We start from the raw sequence: 23,645 nt of genomic DNA on the forward strand, positions 1-23,645 counted from the left end.
AGGATTATTTAAAAAATATTCTTAGAAGTCCACTCCTAGGGCGCTGAGAAATTTTTAAAAGTATTCTTCGAAAAATCCTCGCTTAGGTTTCAGAGGATTATTTACAAAAATATTCTTCAAAAATCCACACCAGGTTGCAGAGGATTGTTTACAAAATATCCTTAAAAAATCCAAGGAATAAAAAATCCACGCCTAGGGTTGAGGATTATTTGACTTTAAAACATCAAATTATTTAAAAAAAATATTCTTAAAAAATTAGGCTGAGATTTATTTTAAAAATATTCTAAAGTGGTGCAGATATTATTAAAAACCCGTTTCTAGGGTACTGCGGGTTATTTAAAATCCAAACTGCCAAGCCTAGTGTGCTGCAGTGCTCCGCTTCTTAATATCCCATGTTCCACAGTGAAACATCCCGTCATCCTTTTTACGAAAAAATTTGACACATTTGACACAACTTCTTGCGAATAGTTTCCGAATAGGAAACCATTAAGAATAAAATATTTTCCAACCGAACATTACTTAGCGACAAAGACAATTTCCTTAAAAAGCCATTAAGTCACACCAAAACCAAAAAAGAAAGAACAAAAAAAACAACAACCAAAACTGGCCATGAAATCGTAGGTTAGTGGCAAAAAATAAAACAAATTTACCCCATCATAATTTTAACCCTCCACTTGTGATATATTTTTTTTTACTAAATGACCTACAATATTAATAATATATGGGTGTGTGTGTCTTCTATTTCAAACACGCCTGTTTTTTTCTGTAATTCTTAACAAGAATTTAATGGTCATTACTTTTAGTTGGCGATTGCTCAGTTAAAATCTGGTAATTTCAATTTTGAGTACCCAAAAACAAAACAAAAAAACAGAAAAAATATTGTTTGCTTTACTAAGTGAAGCGGTTCCCCCCATCACATCAAACCCCGCACTCTATCGACCACACATTTGCCAACAAGTGCAGCTATAGTGGAGAGGAGTAAAGTGAGTGTGTGAGTTGCCGCCGTCGTCGTAATACAAGTGATATGATTCCAACGACTACGACAATGGAGCCATAAAGAAGCATTGTCGTCGTCGTAGTCGCTCAGCTTGTCGGCATCGTTTACTACCACTTGTCCAGACAACTTTGGCTCGGCGGCTGCTTCACAATCAACCAGCCAACCAACCAACCGACCAAACGGAAAAAATAGTACAAAGAAGAAGCAGAAGAAACAAATACGAAAAACTTAATAACTCACAATAACGAATCTAAAACTTACTTAAGGGGACCCCCCCCCCATTCTCGGGGTCAAACATTTTGTTGATATAATTCGAATCTACTCTAATTAAAGAATGTGCAAAGTTACAAACCTTAATAAGCATTGGTATTGATTTACCAGCCCATTGAAAATCTTGAAAAATTAAAATCGAGAATGGGTGGGGTTCCCTTAAGAACGAACCCACCAACAAATAGCTAGAACAAGAAAAAACCTGCAACACCAACAACTACAACAAAGTATCAATAAAACAGCAACAATGGGCAACATTATTTAACAACAAAAAAAGTGTGGTCTGTCGGCGGTCGTCGGCGCCTATATGCTTGGCGCCACTTTACGCGATGGATACACTCACTCCCTCAACACCGTGCCATAAAATACTCACACAGCAATTGTGTGAGAGATTTTGAATAGGTGTTTGTGTGAGCGCCAACGTCAGAGAGTTGGCTTTTGCAAGTGTGTGCGTGTGTATCTGTGTGTGCATTCGTGCCATCGTTATAACTTGTGCCTTCGAACCCAACAAGTTTAGAACGCGTTCAATGCGTCTGTCGTTAGCATTAGCCGATTATCATAACATGCACCAGACTCGAATGCAAACACACACATACTCACACAGATATATATTCATATAAAAATTACAAAGCAAGAAAAATATTCGCAAAACGCACATTACAGAGTTGCCATATTTTAATGTATTTTTTGATGGAAAAACAATGGGAAATGGGCCATAATTGGAAATTGCAGAAAGATGTTAAGATAAAGAAAATGTTAGGTTATTTTCTGGAATGTTTGGAAAGGCTATTTTATTTAAAACATATTCTTTAAAAAATCCTTGTGTAGGGTGCTGAGGGTTATTAAAGAAAATATTCTTTAAAAAAATCTACGCCTGGTGAGCTGAGGGTTATTAAAGAAAATATTCTTTAAAAAAATCTACGCCTGGTGAGCTGAGGGTTATTTTAAAAATATTCTTTAAAAAATCCACGCCTGGTGAGCTGAGGGTTATTAAAAAATATTCTTTAAAAAATCCACGACTGGTGAGCTGAGGATTATTTTAAAAATATTCTTTAAGAATTCCACGCCTAGGTTGCTGCGGATTATATAAAAAAAATTTAAATCCACGCCTAGGGTGCTGAGGATAATTTAAAAAAAATATTCTTTAAGAAAACCACGCCTAGGATGCTGAGGATTATTTAAAAAAATCCACGCCTGGTGAGCTGTTATCCCAACTTAATATAAATCAAATGGTTTGGTATAAAAAATACAAAAATATGGCAACGATTTATAGTGAAAAAAAAGATAGAGGGAGAGAACTTTTGTAACATTTTGCGTGTTCAATATTCATTACATAGAAACCAAACCTGCGAATGATGATGAGTACAAACTCAGAATATTTATGGATCGTTTACATGCTAGATTTACGTCTGGAAATAGGTGAAAACTTCATATGAGAAGTTGGCAGGATGGTATTAAATTCCTATGGATGGCATACGAAAATTTCCAAATATAAGCGATATATAAATAAGGGCCAGAACTTTGAGATGTCGTCGTTTTAATCGGAAGGAAATTAAAAACAAAATGTGATAATGTACTAGAAACTAATTCCAACGACCGAGCCGAACTTGCCGAAAATCGGGAATATTCTAAGAGTGTTATACCTTTGTATGTCAGGAGTTTATTTTATACAAATTAGAGATCTTTTTATGGTAGCTAAATGCCACTAAATGTCCCGAAATGCCACTTCATTGAGTCCAGGATCTACGGATATCTATAATTTTTGGTAGGAAGATTTGCCGCATAATTTTCCGCGAAAACGTTTTTACCCACCAAACAACCGGGATACCAAAATACACCAACTCAAGTTGTAAAAAGAGGCAAAAACCTATGAGCTATACCAAAATATGAACCTATATTGAAAATTTTTCAAAAAAAAAGAAGGATGCCTAAATACTGCCACTTATGTTGAAAAATGCACCCAGAACCATCCTAAGATACCTAATAAGGATCAGTAGCTGTATATGGAGGTTTTTTCAAATCACGGGCCTATATTGAATATTTTCACCGAATAATTTTTTAACTACCAAAAACCCGGAATGCCATTATTGCCACGATGGTTGGAATCTGCACCTTGGACCAGCAAAATACCTAAAATAGTGCGGGATCTTTACATAGCGACTATTTCAGAAGAAATATTTATCTGACTAAGAACTTTGAAATAATTTGTATATTTCCACAGCACTATCATAATTATTGAGGGCGACGGAATGCAGGGGACAGGCCCTAAATCGATCGGTATCGGGTTCGAATCCCAGCGAAGGATGGAAAAATCAGTCAATGTGAATTTTGAATATTTGTAACAATATGAATTGTATCGGAAGTCCCCTAATATTCGAATAACCAACTTCGGCATCAATATGTCGTTGTTTCTATGCAACGATAGATGGCAGCACCTTCACATAGGATGGGCCACAACAGACCAAAATCATGTAATTAGCTGGAAGACAAAATAAGAATGGCAGGAGATAGTGCCACCCATGAAAATGTAAAAGCATAGAGGGTTTTTTTTTAAATCCAGACATAGGGACATAGGGTGTTACATTAAAAATATAATATAAAATATCATATTCTTAAAAAATCCACGCCTATTAAGCTGAGGATTTTATGAAAAATATTCTTAAAAAATCCACGCCTATTTTGCTGAGGATTTTATGAAAAATATTCTTAAAAAAACCACGCCTATTTTGCTGAGGATTTTATGAAAAATGTTCTTAAAAAATCCACGCCTATTTTGCTGAGGATTTTATGAAAAATATTCTTAAAAAAACCACGCCTATTTTGCTGAGGATTTTATGAAAAATGTTCTTAAAAAATCCACGCCTATTTTGCTGAGGATTTTATGAAAAATGTTCTTTAAAAAATCCACGCCTATTTTGCTGAGGATTTTATGAAAAATGTTCTTAAAAAATCCACGCCTATTTTGCTGAGGATTTTATGAAAAATGTTCTTAAAAAATCCACGCCTATTTTGCTGAGGATTTTATGAAAAATGTTCTTAAAAAATCCACGCCTATTTTGCTGAGGATTTTATGAAAAATGTTCTTAAAAAATCCACGCCTTAAAGGTCTTGGAAAAAATTGTTCTTAAAAAATCCACGCCTATTTTGCTGAGGATTTTATGAAAAATGTTCTTAAAAAATCCACGCCTATTTTGCTGAGGATTTTATGAACCATATTTTTAAAAAATCCACGCCTTTTTTGTTGAGGATTTTATGAAAAATATTCCTAAAAAATCCACGCCTATTTTGTTGAGGATTTTATGAAAAATATTCTTTAAAAATCCACGCCTATAAAGCTGATGATTGTACGAAAACTATTCTTCAAAATCCACGCCGCAGAAGCTGATGGTTCTTTGATTAAATATTCTTAAAATTTAATTACTTTAATATTTCAAACCAAAAAGGAGCTGTGGATTATTTCAAAAATATTCCTTAAACAAATTCTGCATTTCTATGATTCATTTTTGCTCTGCACCCTAGGCGTCAAATGTTTTCTTCCACCTATGTAGATACTACAACATACATATGTACATACGTATATTTATTCAAAAAATAAAAATATTTGAATTGATTTGTTTATTTTTTTAATTTATTTCTATCGTCGCTGTTGTTGTTTTTCTTGCTGATTTCGAAAATGCATTAGGCAAACGCCAACAGCAAATTTTTTAGCACCAAAAGGCTAACTATTTCAAATACTTGAAATGCGTCTAGTTTTTTTTTTATGTGCTGTGCTGTGTGAAATTTTGGCGACGCTATGCCATTAAAAACAAAACCCCACACTCACACAACTGCGAATTAGATAAACAACAATATTAGTAGTAGTGTTGTTGTTGTTATTATTTTCTTGAATTCGAACGCCGCCAAGCGCATCAAACCACGCGAACTTAATGGCAGCATACGCGTATATTTTTTTCCTGGCGCCACTTGCTAAATTTACGCAAATCGCTTGTAAAGAATTTAGACGCCTGTTGTCATTGAGTTGGCTCAATACGTCGGGGGGTTTTCGTATGCTCTTTTCTTGTGCGGGCTCTCACTACTCTCTCTCTCTCTCTGTCTGGGTCTTTGAGGTTTCTTGCAGTTACTCACATTTGTTGGCAAATCGACTTAAATTGAATGATATGATGAAATTTGTTGAGGGTTTGGAGGGGGGTTTTTATGTGGGGCAGAACAAATTGCGGAATTTTGCAATTTATTTCTCCTGGTTATCGGTGTTTTTTTTTCATTTGTGAAACATTGTTGCAAAAATTTATTGTTTTGTATTGCATTTTGTCTTGATTAAAAATTGTTGGAAGTCAATAAATTATTTTGAATTGCATGTTTCGGGACCTTAGCCATGATAGAAGAAAAATTCTGGCTTAGGGAACTTAAGATTCACGCTTAGTACTCTAACTGTTCTATGAAAATTATTCATAAAAGCTCATGCGTAGAATTCTAACTGTTCTATGAAAATTTTTCATAAAAACGATATTAGTTCTCACAGTTTTATGCACAAAAATTCTCAAAAATTCTTACTTGGGAAACTGAAAAATAGTTGTAAAATGTCAGCTTAGAGTTCTGACTATCTATGAAAATTAGTTTTGAAGTATCTGTGTTTATGCTCGTTTTATGAAAAATATTCATATTCATTTATGAAAAAATTTCTAGGTTTTATGATATTTTTTCTTACATCATACAAAAATCTTAAAATCCTAAATAATCCAGGACTGAATAGCTGAGAGTTTTATGAAAAATGCTCTTAAAAAATCCACTCCTGAGGAGATGAGGTTTTTATGAAAACTATTGTAAAAAATTCACACATGAGGGTTTTATGAAAAATATTCTTAACAAGTCCACGCCAGGGGGCTGAGGTATTTATGAAAAACATTCTTAAAATATCCACGTCGGACATGCTGAGAGTTTTATGAGGTTTTTATAAAAAAAAAATTACTTAGGAAACAAGCACGGTTTCTATGAAAAATATTCTTAAAAATCGTCGCCTGAGGTGCTGAGGATTTTATGAAAAATATTCTTAAAAAGTTCAGGCTTGAGGAGCTAACTGTTTTATGAAAACTATTCTTAAAAAAAATCCACGCTTAAGGAGCTGAGGGTTCTATGGATATTATTCTTAAAACCCATGTCTGAGAAGCTGAGGGTTCTATGGAAATTATACTATAAAAATACTCTCTTAGAGATCGTAATGTTTTATGAAAAATATTCCTAAAAAATCCAAGAGGAATGTTCTATGGTTGTATAAAAATATTCCTAAAGCCCAAGAGATGAAGATTCTATGAAATCATTAGAAGGTGAAAAATATCATTAAAAAGTTGAGGTCTGAGGAGCTAAGGGTTCTATGAAAACTATTCTTAAAAAATCCACGCTTGAGGAGCTGAGGGTTCTATGGAAATTATTTCTAAAACCCATGCCTGAAAAGCTGAGGGTTCTATGAAAATATTCTTAAAAAAACACATGCCTGAGATGCTGATGGTTCTATGAGAAATATTCTACATAACTCTACCCTTGGTGGTTCTAAAATTAAAAATACTCTCTTAATGATCTTAATGTTCTATGAAAAATATTCCTAAAAAATCCACATTCCTAAAATGTCCACGTCAAGAGAGCTAAAGATTCTATGAAACTTACTTACTTAGCTGGCTTATGACAGAAGGGTTGTTCCATAAACCGAGCTTAAAAAAGATTTCCAGGCGCGTCGGTCTTGTGCGCATATCATTGAATTTGAAAGACCATTTTGCGAGATGTCCTCTTCTTGATCTTTCCATCACATTCGTGGCCTTCCCCTTCTGCGTGAACCATCACTTGGCTCCATTTTCACAAGATGGCCTACCCAACGTCGATGTCCGAGAATAGATGGTATAGCTCATGGTTGATTCGATGGCGATAATCACCATCAACGCAGATTGGCCCATAGAACTTCCGTGCAATTTTTCTTCAAGCCTTATCTGCTTGCGGAAGTACCCATGCTTCAGATCCATACAACAGCACGGGTAATATCAGCATCTTGTAAAAGATGAGTTTGGTGTGGCGAGATGTGGCCTTGCTTTTTAATGTGCTTACTCAGACCATAGTACCATCTGTTGGCCAAACACTATTCTCCTCCGGATTTCAAAGCTGATGTTATTAGTTAGATTCTATGAAAACTATTCTTAAAAATCGAAAAGCTAATGGTTCTACGAAAAATATTATTAAATCTATCTTGAGAAGCTGATGGTTCATTGAAAAAAAATCTAAAAATCAAATCAAATGTTCATAGAAATTCTCTCTCACTCCGATTAAAATTGGATCGTTTCGAAAGGAACAAGTTCAAATGAACTATTCCCTAAACGACTGATGGGCACTAGTTCCGGTTCTTTCGTTCATCTTGTTTCATTTTTGTTTGTTTTTTTTTAACTAATGGTACTATCGAACTGAATGAATGACCTAGTTCCTCTTGCGAATCTTAACCACAAATTTCGAACATCATTAGGGACGAACTTGTCAACCTATATCTCTCTTTTATTCATAAAATATCTCCCTCTCTTCTTTACATAAAATATCTCTCTTCCAAACCTAACATAAGATACAAATTGAAAATATCATATGTTGCAAATACTTTTCAATGTGTGGTGCATACTTTTAGGCGTCACTCAAATTCTTAATTTAATATGTTGTTATATATATTATTTCTTCAACATACCTGTTTCGAGAATGCGACTCCAGTGCAATGGATTGCAACACACATACACTGGGTCGCGTTCGTTTGGACATACGGGTAAGCGTTTCAGCTGTGAGGAATTGTTTAAATCTCGCCACAAAAATAGGCGACATACTATCACATATGGCTCTTCGCCGAGTATTTCGGCACGACGCATTAATATGCAATTGGTTTGATATGTTGTCATGGAACTGCTGCTCGCGCTTCCCGACGACGAAGATGATCCGATCGACGGTTCGTGACGCGATTTCACAGCCTTTAATAGACAGGTTATTTGACGGGCCTTGAGTTGTTTCATTAAAGCATTGAAATACATTTCTGCCGTATAGTTCTCGGCGGGAAATTTTTTCGAGTTTTCGTAGGGTTTGTTGCAGGGTATGGCGGCATTGTTGTTGTTTGGAGAGTTGCTGGTTGCTTGATTCAGGGTGAAAGGATCGGTGGTGCTGGTGGCATTGGTCGTTGAGGTTACAATGGAATTGGTGGAACCAAAACCTCCGCCACAACAATTCCTGAGTATTTTTGCTGCGGTGGCAGCCAATGAGGTCGTTGCCGAGGTCAGGGTTGTTGCCGAATTCACAATCGTTGTGGCAACTGGATTCAGAGCTATGTTGGTTTTCGACCGCGTTCGCTGTGGCATGTTGACCGTGGTTCGTTCTAATCTCCGGGGTAATTCCTTCGTTAGGTGAAAGGTACTGGTGCTGTTGGTGGACGAAGAGGAGGAGGTGGTGGTCGCGTTGCTGCCTGAACTGGTCTCGTTCAATTTTTCGTAATCGTCGACGTGCATTATGTCGCCAGTATTTACGTAATTGTAACCACCTTGCCTCCGGCCGTAACCGCCCGTTTCGGATTCGGTCGCCGACAGCGAGGTTTCCGTTTCTCCATCCGTGACATAGGTTTGCGGCTGACGAAACATTTGACAATAATCGCGGGGATTCACACAGTCCATATCGCCCGCCATTGGCGTGTACGGCGGCGGCGGAGTGCTCAGTTGCGGACGCAGTGACATCGAACTGGAACTCTCGCCAGATACGTCGCAATAGAATGTCTGCCTCAATAGCGGATGTTGCTCCTGCAGCTGCTGCTGTTGTTCGTGACGGTGGTGTTGAGGTGGAAGGCGATGCGGCAGTGGTGGCTGTCTGGTCGTCCCACGTACAGGTGTTGTTAGGTTTTTTGACGCATAACGCCATAGTTCTTTCTTCTCGCTTTGAAATTTCATGGAGAGACATTAAATGTAGCGGTAACATCGATCTTATCCTATTTGCATTATTCGCCTTAACTAATTGGATTGGTTTGTATTTGGTATGGACGACGACGACGTTGGTGGTCGTGAGGTGGAGTCGTGTGGCGAGTTCCTTTAGTTCTTTCCGTTTGCCGAAAAACGTTTGTGTTCTTGGTTCTTTTTTTGTTGAATTTCAGACGTTAACAACCTTTTCACTTCAATGGTTGAACACTCAGTGAAAGGGGCAATTCCGCTTCCGCAAAAAACGAATACAAAAAACAAAATTTACTATCGCGTTGCTTTTTGTTTAGATTCCGAACGATTTACGAGAGTACGATTTCCACGAATTTTCTCACTCACTCTCTATTTTCTCTTTTTGCTAGAATTTTACGTCAGTACCGTAACGAGACGCGTTCAATTTTACGAATTCACACTTTATCGAAAAAAATAAATGAAAACAAACCAAAATGATTTTTTTGCACTTTGGTTTAAAAAGAGCGCGACGGACACGATCGTATCGATACACAATAATTAATATTCCTGTAAATGGTAGAAAAACAAAAAAAACAAAATAAGCAATGAGAAATAATTGAAAAAAGAAAAAAATGAAAATAAAAAATATATCTATTAAAAAGTATCCAACTGAAATATTAAGAATTATAGAAGGCAATTAGGACCTTGTACTATGGAAAGTACCATCAGCAAAAACCAATTTAAATATTTTATTGATAAGTATTGTGTGTTTGAGACTAGGCTAAGCTAGAGTAGTTTATGAAGTACCTAAAGAATGATATATGGCAATAAAATCAGTGCCTTACAACCACTCAACAAAAACGGTGGACCGTGTCTCATTTATTTCCCGTTCAGACGAGCTGCGACTATGTGGGACGCTGTAAGTATAGATGCCAAAGGCATATTTTCCTATTTTTTACATTTTTTGGTCCTTCGAAAAGTTGTGTTTTCACCCACCCATACTAAGAGACTCAGTGGAATCAGCGATGGAATATTTTTAACCAATTGACTTAGAATAAACCAATTTTGAGTGAGGAGCTCAAGACTGGTAAGAGATTTCATGTGCCACGGGGTTAACAGTTTTTTTTATTACTTACCAAAATAGGATGAAGAAGGAGCCATCTTTTTCAATAGAATCTTGGGAAAAAGACTTGATAAGAAGGAGTGAAAGCATAGGCGATTTAATCGAGATGCGCACGTTATATACGAGGGTAATTCGGAAAGTTCTTAGCCTAGCACAAAAAGCGCGATCTGTTATATTTTGTTTCGATCTGGCAACTCCTTCATATAGGAGCAGGTGTTCAAAAAAGACGCATCCGCAATTTTTTACAGTGAAAGCACGCATTTCTAATTTTTCCATTGTAAAAAATTGTGGATTCGTCTTTTTTGAACACCTGTTTCTATATGAAGGAGTTGCCACATCGAAACAAAATTTAACATGTGTACAAAGACGGATGTTTCCAAAACACTTAACTTTTTTCTGTTTATACCGCGGTTTTTGTGCGAACTGTCTTCGTATACATATTTAACGGAAAAATACCTTTCCTGCCAATAGGTCTACTAAAGCAATGGGTAAATATTATTAAAGAAACGTTGGAAGAACTGAAACAACTTTTATCCGGTATTAAGAACGAAGAAATAAATTCGGAAATGAAGCGGATTACTCAAAGGGGTGATACCATTATAAAGGAAGTGACACCGTGGAGGGAATTTATTTACAAAAGGCAAATATGGCGACCGTCCACTGGTGCTGGTCAGTAAAAGTTCAGAGGTAGGAAGACCACCGGAGAATGGTTCGAAAATCCGTGGCTTAGAACCACAAGTCTATGAAAAGCAAGAAAAAAGGACTCCTGCAGTTAAGCGTAGCAGAATCTATGGACCTGTATAAGTAAAAGGTAGGTGGCGGGACAGTTCTTGGAAAAATGGAACAATAATTAGATCTCCTGAATGAAGGAGTGGATAATGGTGATATTTTCCGCATGGATGAAACAACTTGCATCCGAGATTAAGGGCGAAGAAATTAATTCGGACCTGAAGCGGTTTACTCAAAGTGGTGAAACCATTATAAAGGAATTGGCTCTGTGGACGGAATTTATTTACAAAAGGCCAATATGTTGACAGTCCACTGGTGCTGGTCAGTAAAAGTTCAGAGGTAGGAAGACCACTGGAGAATGGTTCGAAGTCCAGAATTGATGAAAAACAGAAACCAAAAGAACTCCTGCAGTTACGCGAGCAGGATTAATGGATCATCTTAAGAAAAAGGAAGATATTGGGACGGTTCTTGGAAAACAGGAACAAGAATTAGATCTCCTAAATGAACAAACCAAACTCACACTCTACAAGACGCTGATATTACTCGTGCTGTTGTATGGATCTGAAATATGGGTACTTGCGCAAGCAGATTAGACAGCTCTTGGAGTGTTTGAGAGGAAAATTCTTTGGAAGATCTATGGGCCGATCTGCGTCAATGGTAAATATCGCCGTTGAATGAAGTATGAGCTATACCATCTATTCTTGGACATCGACTTTGTCAGACGGATCGAACTGCAGCGACTAAGTTTGATAGGCCATCTTGTGAGAATGGATGAATATGCCCCAGCTCAAAAGGCATTCAAAAGCGAGCCACGTCATGGTACGCAGAAGAGGAAGGCCACAAATCCGATAGAAAGATGGAGACCGACACGCCTGAAAAACCGGCTTATGGAACAACCGTTCTGTCATAAGTAAGTAATAATGAAGAAGAAAATGGTGATGTTTTCCCCCATGGATGTGGAAGCCAATGTTGAAGTGACATTTGTGATGAAAAAGGAATGCATTTCATTAACCCCGATGATAATTTACAGTGTGTTGTATTTAATCACTTCTCCAGGGTTTAGAAAACTAGTTAAGCTCTTTTATGTTGGAGGGATGTTGACGCGTCAACAGAAGAAGAAAGCCTCAAAGAAATCGAGGGTGTAAGTGGGCACATTGAAGATTCCATTATATTATATTCCATGTGCATCATCGCGGGAAGATACCTCTGGTTAATGAAGAGTGGAGGGATAAATTGCCTAAGAAAAACGTTGGCTGGATAATGAAGGCCGTAGCCGAAGGTTGGGGAACTTCTGATTAAGGCTCTATAGAAAATTGACTGTGACGAATTGTGGGTGTTGTTACTTAGAGACTGCTGCATCAATTTATTCATCCTTAATTATAGCTTTATCTCCCGAACTTACATTTTTTCTTGAGTTTCGTCACGTTTTTCAACCGAATTAGCTCTAATTTCTTCTATTGGGCGCTCATTGGATGATAAATCTTTGTCCCAAAAATTATAAAAATTGATTCATTTTTGGTATAGTTTTTGTGGGGTTTTGGACACTTTTATCAACCAAATTGCCTGTATATTGGCATTTTAGGGGCTCATTAGGTCTCAAATCATACCATCCGATTCTTGCTATACCTTTCGATTATTACTATTTTGGCGATTCTGGGCACATTTTTCAAGCGAAGGACTCCAATATTTTAAAATAAATTATTTTAGATCGAATATTTGAGAATATTTTTAAGTAATAATCAGATCACCGGATTTGAATTTTACGGCTATTTCTTGATTATTTTTCTGAATTCTACGAATGTGTATTTTGGAATCCAAATCACCATGCTAAATTCTCCAAAACTGAAATCTAAAAATCTCCCTCTGTCTCTTATCAGTTTTGTTGCCTCAGTTCTTGACATCATCCGTGATTGACTGAATATCAACTCTTTTTTCTTTTCGACGATAGCGATGACGATGATGATTACGATTACGACGTTGACAACAGCATGACATCAGGTAAAATAGCCGGTAAATATACCTATGAAGAGAAAAAATATGCAATACTGATGTTATCCAACCATCCATCCGACCATCCTTCCTGTAGGGTTACTTGCTGTGTGTGTGTGTGTTTTTATCTAGATCCGTTTTGGTGGTGTGGTGGTTCGACTAACACTGGCTTGCTGCCGATCTGCTTGCCTGCCGACTTGGCTAACATCAAGTCGGCCTTTTTGGCAGACAGTTTTAATGGTTTGTTGACGAGTTAACTGACTGCCAGACATTAATATTAATGATAATTCAACGAAGACGAAAAACACACACGAAAGACATAACAATTCTTGAGTAAGTTTTGAGGGACAGGGGAAACATCGTGAGGAGGAGGAAATAATTACAACAGCTAACAAATAAGTAATAATCGTAATATTTAATAGGGTGGTGGTATGTTTTTAACAGATAAAAAAAGTCCATACAAACGAGCATTATTTAAGAATATTTTAAAGGGATCATTACTGTCGAGAATTTTTAAATATTTGATGAAGAAGAAAATGGTGATGTTTTTCGCATGGATGTGGAAGCCAAAAAAAGGAATGCACTTCCCTAATCTCCGATGGTAATTTACAATGTGTTGTATTTAATCACTTCTTGAGGTTTTGAAAACCAGTTAAGCTCTTTCATTTTGGAGGGATGTTGACGCTGTAGTTAACGCGGAAACAAAAGAATAAAGCCTCAAAGAAGTCGAAGGTTTAAATAGACACATTGAAGATTCCATAAATTATGGATTGAAACATCAGTACAAGCAAGTTATATTTCATGTGCATCATCGCGGGAAGAAACCTCCGGTTATTGAAGAGTGGTGGGATAAATTGCCTAAGAAAAACGTTGGCTGGCTAATGAAGGCCGTAGCCGAAGGTGGCTAATCCCACAGATTAAATTATTTTTAAAGTGTCCATCGGGTAAAACATGTTGAATTTTTACGAGTATTTTTGAAGGCTCTCTAAGAGTAGATTTTGGTAGACTTTTCAATTTTGCCTCTGACCAAAAGCCCAATTTTTTGACTTTTCGATTTTTGCGATTGACTAAAAAGTAGACTTTTCGATCTTTCAATTTTGTCAAAAATATTCAAAATCGATTTTCGTTTTTTTTTTTCGACTAGTGCAAAATGATAATAAACCAAGTATTTATAAAGAAAATCGAATGTCGATCTTGAAAAGTCGAAGCCGAGCGCAAAAATCAACTTTTAGACTTTTCGATTTTTGCCTCGGACAAAAAGACAGATTTTTGCGATTTTGTCAATCCTGTTCAAAATAGAGTTTCGATTTCAGATTAGGGATACGTAGTCGAGCGTAAAAGTCGACTTTTAGATTTGCCTATGAGAAAAAGGCAGATTTTTGCGATTGACTAAAAAGTCGACTTTTCGATTTTGTCAAACCTGCTCAAAATCGATTTTCGATTTCACATTAGGGATACGTAGTTGAGCGTAAACGTCGACTCTCTGACAAAAAGGCCGATTTTTAGACTTATCGATTTTTGCGATCGAATGAAAAGTAAACTTTTCGATCTTTCGATTTTGTCAAACCTATTCAAAATCGACTTTTACAGACTAGTGCAAAATCAACTAAAAATTGATTTTTTTTAAATGGATTGTTGTCAAAATAAAGGTCTGGAATATGTAATTGTTGGGCTATTGGGGCTTCATGATAATAAACCAAGTATTTATGAGGAAAATCGGAAGTCGATCTTGAAAAGTAGACTTTGCGAATTTCTCAAAGATCAAAAGTCAACTTCCGAAAGTCGATTTACTTATCCCTTACTCAGATATCTTTGCGTGAAATTTTTGAAGAATATTTTTAAAAGGTTTTGACACCACCCTAATAAACACAAGAATGTAAGTCCCTGACTAGACACAAATCGACATATGAAATGTAAGGTATGTAATAAACTAAATGCATCTATAGGGGTTCTATGTGAGACAGCCAATATTGTCGTCATCGTCATCATCATCTTTATTACCAACATCGAAGACACCCCAGCAGCAGACTAGACGAACGGCGGTGGCGGCGGGCAATCAAACCGACAGACAATCCAACAATCATGTAGCGAGATACCAAGAAAACAACAACATTGACAAGTTGATGGTGCTCGAATTGATGAAGGCAATTTAACAAGCAACTTGTCTTTAAAGAGCCTCATTTACAATTCGTATGCATTTCTTTGTGGATTGAATTGCATTATGATGATGGTTGGGGGATAGCTTTCGTCTTCCACCTAACCTCACCTTCTTCTACTTCTTCCGTTGCACCTTCTCAAAGCAAACTATGGTTTCAAGTCAGCCATCCATTCCTGCGGGTAGTAATAAGTACGAGTAGTAAATGTTAGAGTGGCTATGACAAGAGACGGACGGACAGCCATAGCACCCTTGACTTGTAGTAACGGTAGTAGTTATGGTTCGATGATATTTCTAGCTTTGATGGTTGGTCGTTCGGTCGTTCGATTGCAGTATCTCTCTGGGTTTTCTGTTTTACTATTTTACTACGTTTATTATTGCTGTTGCCAACTCACTGACAAAAAAAACCTACTGAAGAATGAACTATTGTCGCAAAAATAACAAAACTATTTCAACCATGACATCAAGTCAAGTCAGTCGGCGCGGAACATATATTGTATTGTTCGTTGATTTGATAAAATAGTTCGTTGGCGCCATCATTGCCGCGCCGAGCCGCGCCACTCAACGCGTCACGCCAACCAAAAGTGCCTATAGACGAAAGTAAAACTAGTAGCCAGTAAATGGATGATGAGTGTTTATTATATGACAAACCATACATACATACATGCATACACACACAAATTCACATCATTGTGAATATGACATTTGAAAGATGCAAATCGGATTCAAATTGACTTGGAATATAAAATCGTTGGGTTTTTACTCAAAGACCCCTTAGTAATATTTGTAAATATTTTTTTAGAATATGTCCTAGAAATATTCTAAAAAATCTAATGGTACTGGGCATTATGTCTTTGTGCATATGTGTGTAACAGGCAAAAGGAAACGAGATAGGCACATATTTCCTTTTGAGAATATGTATAGAATCACTTTCTGTGTTGATTTATGAAGTCCGTCTGTCCTTGCGTCCTTGTGAAAAAAGTTCAGGTTGCATTTATGATCCGATTTAGATGAAATTTGACACAGCTCACTTATTTGGCCCAAGGACAACCCCTTTGAAATTGGAAATCGAAAATCGGTTGATTTAGATATAGCTCCCATATATATTTTCATCCGATTTTCGGTAAATGATGCACCAAATATTTGTCCGATTCAAATTTTGGCCAGTGTTTAGACATAAGTCCAGTTTGATGTCCGTGAAGTTTTGTTGAAATCGGTTCATATTTAGATATAGCTCCCATAAATAGTTTCGTCCGATTTTATGTAAATGGTAGAGTTGGGCGTACTAGTTCACTTAGCGGATCGATCTTTCTCGTTCCTTTTTTAAAAAGGAATTAGTTCCTTAATATAGTTCATTTGCTCCATATAGTTCCTTTACACCATACAGTTCCTTTGCTCCATATAGTTCCGACTCCTACATAGTTCCTTTGAATCTCTCTCTTTCATTGTTCTTTATTCATTGGAATAAAGGAACGAGATCAGAAAAAAGAACGAGAAAAAAGGAAAAGAAAAAAGAACGAAATCAAAAAGGAACGAGATCAGAAAAATTAACTACATTAATTACATAGCTAGAACTAGTTCCGATCGTTCCTTTCTCGGAATAGTTCCCATGAACTAGTTCGTTCCGGAACTACCCAACTCTAGTAAATGGTGCACCAAACTCCCAAGGAGTGTTCGATTGATACAAAATTTTGCACAGCGTATTGAAAGAGGTCCATATTGATGTATACAAAGTATTGTGAAGACCGTTTGAGATTTAGATATAGCTCCCATATATATTTTCGTCCGATTTTATTTAATTTTTAACAATATTTTTCTTACTTTTAGGGAATATTTTTGAAAGGTCCCTCAGCTATATTTGTTCGAAATTTTAAAAATATTGTTGAATGGTTTGTCAGATAACGAAGAAAGGGGTAAAAAACGATTTTTCTTATGGAAAAAAATATGTATTCAGGCCTCATCGATTTTTGTATAGAAACAATGTGTCCTGAGGCCACTTAGAATAATTTTCTATAGGCAAAAAAGTTCTGAGGCCAAATCCAGTTTATATATAAACAATCATAGGCCTGGATTTTTTAAAGAATATGTTTTGATGATCCCAAAGAGGCGTGGATTTTTTTCAAGAAGATCCAAAGAGGCGTGGATTTTTTAAAGAATATGTTTTGAAGATCCCAAAGAGGCGTGGAATATGTTTTGAAGATCCCAAAGAGGCGTGGAATATGTTTTGAAGATCCCAAAGAGGCGTGGAATATGTTTTGAAGATCCCAAAGAGGCGTGGATTTTTAAAGAATATGTTTTGAAGATCCGAAAGAGGCGTGGATTTTTTCAAGAATATGTTTTGAAGATCCCAAAGAGGCGTGGATTTTTAAAGAATATGTTTTGAAGATCCCAAAGAGGCGTGGATTTTTTAAAGAATATGTTTTGAAGATCCCAAACGAGGCGTGGAATATGTTTTGAAGATCCCAAACGAGGCGTGGAATATGTTTTGAATATCCCAAAGAGGCGTGGAATATGTTTTGAAGATCCCAAACGAGGCGTGGAATATGTTTTGAATATCCCAAAGAGGCGTGGAATATGTTTTGAAGATCCCAAAGAGGCGTGGATTTTTTAAAGAATATGTTTTCAAGATCCCAAAGAGGCGTGGAATATGTTTTGAAGATCCCAAAGAGGCGTGGATTTTTTAAAGAATATGTTTTCAAGATCCCAAAGAGGCGTGGAATATGTTTTGAAGATCCCAAAGAGGCGTGGATTTTTTAAAGAATATGTTTTCAAGATCCCAAAGAGGCGTGGAATATGTTTTGAAGATCCCAAAGAGGAGTGGATTTTTTAAAGAATATGTTTTCAAGATCCCAAAGAGGCGTGGAATATGTTTTGAAGATCCCAAAGAGGCGTGGATTTTTTAAAGAATATGTTTTCAAGATCCCAAAGAGGCGTGGAATATGTTTTAAAGATCCCAAAGCGGCGTGGAATATGTTTTGAAGATCCCAAAGAGGCGTGGATTTTTTAAAGAATATGTTTTCAAGATCCCAAAGAGGCGTGGAATATGTTTTGAAGATCCCAAAGAGGCGTGGATTTTTTAAAGAATATGTTTTCAAGATCCCAAAGAGGCGTGGAATATGCTTTGAAGATCCCAAAGAGGCGTGGAATATGCTTTGAAGATCCCAAAGAGGCGTGGAATATGTTTTGAAGATCCCAAAGAGGCGTGGATTTTTTAAAGAATATGTTTTCAAGATCCCAAAGAGGCGTGGAATATGCTTTGAAGATCCCAAAGAGGCGTGGAATATGCTTTGAAGATCCCAAAGAGGCGTGGAATATGTTTTGAAGATCCCAAAGAGGCGTGGAATATGCTTTGAAGATCCCAAAGAGGCGTGGATTTTTTAAAGAATATGTTTTCAAGATCCCAAAGAGGCGTGGAATATGTTTTGAATATCCCAAAGAGGCGTGGAATATGTTTTGAATATCCCAAAGAGGCGTGGAATATGTTTTGAAGATCCCAAAGAGGCGTGGATTTTTTAAAGAATATGTTTTCAAGATCCCAAAGAGGCGTGGAATATGTTTTGAAGATCCCAAAGAGGCGTGGATTTTTTAAAGAATATGTTTTCAAGATCCCAAAGAGGCGTGGAATATGCTTTGAAGATCCCAAAGAGGCGTGGAATATGCTTTGAAGATCCCAAAGAGGCGTGGAATATGTTTTGAAGATCCCAAAGAGGCGTGGAATATGCTTTGAAGATCCCAAAGAGGCGTGGAATATGTTTTGAAGATTCCAAAGAGGCGTGGAATATGTTTTGAAGATCCCAAAGAGGCGTGGAATATGTTTTGAAGATCCCAAAGAGGCGTGGAATATGTTTTGAAGAGGAGGAGTGGATTTTTTTTTTAAATGTTCAAAAAAAGCAAAAAAATCGATTTTTGTCAAAGTTATTTTCGCCCCAACAACAACTTTTGACATAAAATGTAGATACAGGGTTGTGCATTTCCTGAAATTCGCCTTCTGTTGATGACCTGATATTTGGGCCATGATATCAAACCTGGGAAAATATTGTTTTCTAAAAATCAAGGCTTCCTTGGTTTATTAAAAAAATATTCTTCAATAAATCATTTGAACAATTTATTTTTAAATAAAAATCTCATTTATGGGCCTGAATAGTAGTCCAATTGGCACTAGAAACCTTTTTGGAATGCTGTCATATTTTATATCCCTCCCCAGTCAAAAAAAAAAACTTCTATGCTTATTTATGAATATTGTCGCGATGTTATGGCTTTTTACCCCTTCCCAGCTGTTTTTTTTTTTGTTATTTCATTAGAAAAATTAGATTTTGTTATCACACCTTTTTTTGTGGTTCGCCAAAAAAACATTATATTTTTTATAATATGTTTTTCGGTGGGTATTGAACCATAGAAGATGTCTCGTTAGCGGCGTCTGATAGACGCTGCTAATGGAACGTTGTTTTTCGTGAATAACAATCAAATGGATTTTTTCGTTTTGTTTAACTTTGCGTGCAGTCAAAAAACAACAACAGCAATAACCCGACATACATATCAGCCAGCCAGTCAGTCATAGCGTTTAATGTCTGGTGCTAGTTAGTTAGTCAGTCACCAAAGCAATTCATTCATTTAGTCACCTAGACAGGCAGTCAGTCAGCCAGACAGTTTAGTTAGTTAGAGCGGCAGTCAGGCAGGCGGTCTGCCCGCCTGGCACTTAGTTACTAACATAGCCAGCCAGCCAACTACTGACTAACTAAGGAGGGAGTCAACTAAACGAAGTAACAAATTAAATCAGTTTGAAGGTAGAAAGCAAACAAGCAAGTAAGAAAAAAAGAAAGACAACAAAAACAAATGACTATATAGCCAGCTTAAAACATCAGGCGCCAGTGGGCGCCACTGACGTAATAAAAGAAATAGTAGTAACGGCAACAGCGGCGTCGTGCATGGCGCCACCAACTCAACTAAAATACATGCATGCACAGCCCCAACCATATAAACATGCACACTCACACAGATACCCCGGGCACACAAACATCCGCCCGGTATACACATCACTACTACAGCTGATGTTCTTGTTGTTCATGTTGTTGTTGTTGTAGTAGTAGTAGTAGTTGAGACTGACATCAAAAATCATATATGTACGAAGAATGAGAAAAATATTTCAAATGATCCACCACACCACTATCGATGCACTCCAAGCAAAACCCAACCAACAAGTGTAGAAATCGTACAAGAATTTCAATACAGACAGGTCCCCACAACACAACACTACACGGCAACTCAACCCAACACAAAATGCACTAAAAATGCATGCATGGCAATTGCATTGCATTGCTTGACTCTGAAAAGAGAGTACAATTGTGCTCACTCACCTAAGTACAAAACATACCAAGTCTTCTAAATTACAATACTAGTGTAAGTTAGTGAGCAAGGGTTTGCAACGGAATGCATTGAGCGCGAGAGGGAGAGAAAATTCCTTTACAGTTAATGCAATTGGAAATAACCACAAAACTTATGGCAAAATTTACAAGATATGGTGGGGTATAGAGAACGAGAGAAAGAGTCTCTTTTTGCAATAGAGAGTTCCTATATTGCAAAATGAGTATCTTGTCTGTGTCGTTGCATTATGCTTGTAGATCTGAGTATTTCGCTGTTGCACTCTGGTTGATATCATATTTTAAAAATCTATTATAGAGGAAAGGGAGGAAGGGAGACTATTTACCTATGTCGGGTTTTATGTATACATATGAAATCAATATCGCAGACAAATAATTCTCATTTGATTGATAATTGAAGATCTACGTATGGGATATCAATGTAAATGTGAAAGAGAATGCATTTCCACAAGATTAATTTTATAAATATTATGGAATATTTTTTGTGGGGCTTTAAGTTTCATAAATTTCTTCAGTGGAAAAGTCAGTCGAAGTTAAGATTGAATTTACGATTCATCAACGTCAGACGAAACGGTTAAAACTAGAATCTTGAAATTTGGGATGATATTCACTCTTAGTCCGAAGGTGACAGATCAGTTTGGGTTTTTTTAAAAATCGTACTAGAACGGCACGAAAAGTACTAAATATAGTATCATTTGTATTTGGGGAAGCGGTAGAGCTAGAACTCTTAAATTTAGGATGAGGGCCACTAATAGGGTGTAGAATAGTTGTACCAAAGACCCAGACGAAACTGTTGAAACCAGAATCTTGAAATTTGGGATGATAGTTACTCTTAGTCCGAAGGAGTCAGATAAGACTGGGTTTTTTGGAAAATCGTGCTAGAACCGCACGAAAAGTACTAAATATTGTACCACTTGTATTTGACGAAGCGGTAGAGCTATGACTCTTAAATTTGAATATGAGGGCTACTGATGGAGTGTAGGATAGATATACTAAAGGGCTTTTTTCGTGCGATAAATATCCAATTCGTACTATAAATATCCCAAAAAGTACTAAATTTGGCACAATTTCGTGGCATGTTTGAGAAATAGTACTAGAACCACACGAAAAGTACTAAATATGGTAACATTTGTATTTGGCGAAGCGGTTGAGGCAGAACTCTTTAATTTGGAATGAGGGTCACTGATAAATTGTATGATAAATGTACCAAATGGTACTATACGTATCCAATTCGTACTATAAATATCCCAAAAGTACTAAATTTGGCACAATTTCGTAGGATGTGAGCGGGTAGAGTTAAGAACTTAAAATGCAAATTAAGGTTGAGAAGTACGGTCGAAATGATGGTGGTTTTGAAAGTGTGTACTCACATGTACATATACGAAAAGTACTAAACCGTACTAAATTTGGTATAATTTAAATTTTGAGGAATGGAATATTTAAGAGTTATAACTATTAAATTTGGAATGAGGGCCACTAATAGAGTGTAGGATAGATGTACCAAAGCGGTTTTTCCGTACTATAAGTATCCAATTCGTACTATAAAATCCCAAAAGTACTAAAATTTACGACTGCATTGTGGAATTGAGGAAAATAGTTTTGTATACTCATACTTATATGTACTAAACGGTACTAAATTTGGTACAATTTGATTTTTTGGAAAAACGTTAAGACTGGAATCCTGAAATTTGGAGTTAGAATCACTGTTGGAGTGTAAAATTGAGGTATGTGGGTAGTTTTGGAAATTCGTTCTAATGTGTACTAAATGGTACTAAATATGGTACAATTAGAATTTTTACTAAACCGTTACTACTGGAATCATGAAATTGGGAAATAAGATTTCTATTGGATTCTATGATGTAGTTAGTTTTGGAAATTCGTTCTCAAGTGTACTAAATGGTACTAAATTTAATACAATTTATATTTAAGTGAAAATTGTGGAATTAAGATTTGTATTGGAGTTTAGGATTGAGGTATGTAGGTAGTTTTGGAAATTCGTTCTTAAGTGTACTAAATGGTACTAAATTGGGTATAATTTGGATTTATGGTGAACCGATCGGGCTGGATAGTATGATGTAGTTAGGTAATTGGTAATTTGTACTTATGCTTACTAAATGGTACTAAATTTGATATAATTTATATTTGCGAGGACCTTTCGGGCAGGAATCCTGACATTTTGGAATTAAGATTCCTATTGGAGTGTAGGATTGGGGTGTGTAGGAAATTTTGGAAATTCGTTCTTAAGTGTACGAAATGGTACTTAATTGGGTACCATCTACATTTATGGTAAACCGATAACCGAATCCTGAAATTGGGAAATAAGATTTCTATTGTACTGCATGATGTAGGTGATTTTGGAAATTTGTACATATGGGTACTAAATCGTACTAAATTTGATACAATTTAGATTTAAGTGAACCGATCGAACTCAAATCCTAACATTGTGGAATTAATATTACTATTGGTGTGTAGGATTGAGGTATGTAGGATATTTTGAAAATTCGTACTTATGTTTACTAAAAGGTACTAAATTTGGTACATTTTGAATTTGGATTAACCTATCTGGCTGGAATCCTGAAATTGGGAAATATGATTTCTATTAAATTGGTGATGTGAGTGTATGAGTTAATGTGTATTAAATTTGTTAAAATTTTGAGTTTGGGTAAACCTAGTAGAAAAATCTCTCTTACAAAAATTAACAATATAGACCCAAGTTTCGATTTAGCACTCATTCGGTATTTTGAGTATTTATATAATTTGATATGTTGGTTTCTTTAGGTGTCAAATCTATTTATCAAATCTAAATATCATGTAATATCACGAATCTCCCACTCATTTCTGTCCCCACACCGCATCTTAATTTCTTTAAAAAAATTGTAGAAGTATGTTCTCGAGTCTCTATTTCCCAGAATATCTCATCTGCTTTGGGAAATAATTTAGTATCCTTGCTTAAGTAATTATTAAGGTTTGTTCTTGTAGAAACTTGCATTCCTTTAGAATAGCTCCACATAACCAAAACCTTAGTGAAACATCCATATCCTGGCCATAGCTAAAATACTTATCAAGGTCTCTAGCTCCCTAAACT

At 36.3% G+C, this 23,645-nt stretch overlaps 2 protein-coding genes across 2 annotated transcripts in view; both read right to left on the reverse strand.

The window, feature by feature from the left end:
• The window catches only part of LOC133325618 (uncharacterized), a 66,808-nt gene extending 57,528 nt beyond the window's left edge, over positions 1–9,280 (reverse strand). The window contains exon 1 of the mRNA XM_061534343.1: positions 7,977–9,280. Coding sequence (XP_061390327.1) covers positions 7,977–9,210 — 1,234 coding nt within the window. The 5' untranslated portion in view covers positions 9,211–9,280. The remainder of the gene's footprint in view (positions 1–7,976) is intronic.
• The window catches only part of LOC133325629 (putative uncharacterized protein DDB_G0271606), a gene marked incomplete at its 5' end in the record, with an annotated part of 110,062 nt that continues 91,524 nt past the window's right edge, over positions 5,108–23,645 (reverse strand). Inside the window, one exon of the mRNA XM_061534350.1 lies at positions 5,108–5,121. The remainder of the gene's footprint in view (positions 5,122–23,645) is intronic.

The sequence above is a fragment of the Musca vetustissima genome, unplaced genomic scaffold (assembly GCF_032173495.1).
Source record: "Musca vetustissima isolate MV318-11 ecotype Yass unplaced genomic scaffold, APGP_CSIRO_Mvet_v1 utg36989, whole genome shotgun sequence".
Lineage (NCBI taxonomy): Eukaryota > Metazoa > Arthropoda > Insecta > Diptera > Muscidae > Musca > Musca vetustissima.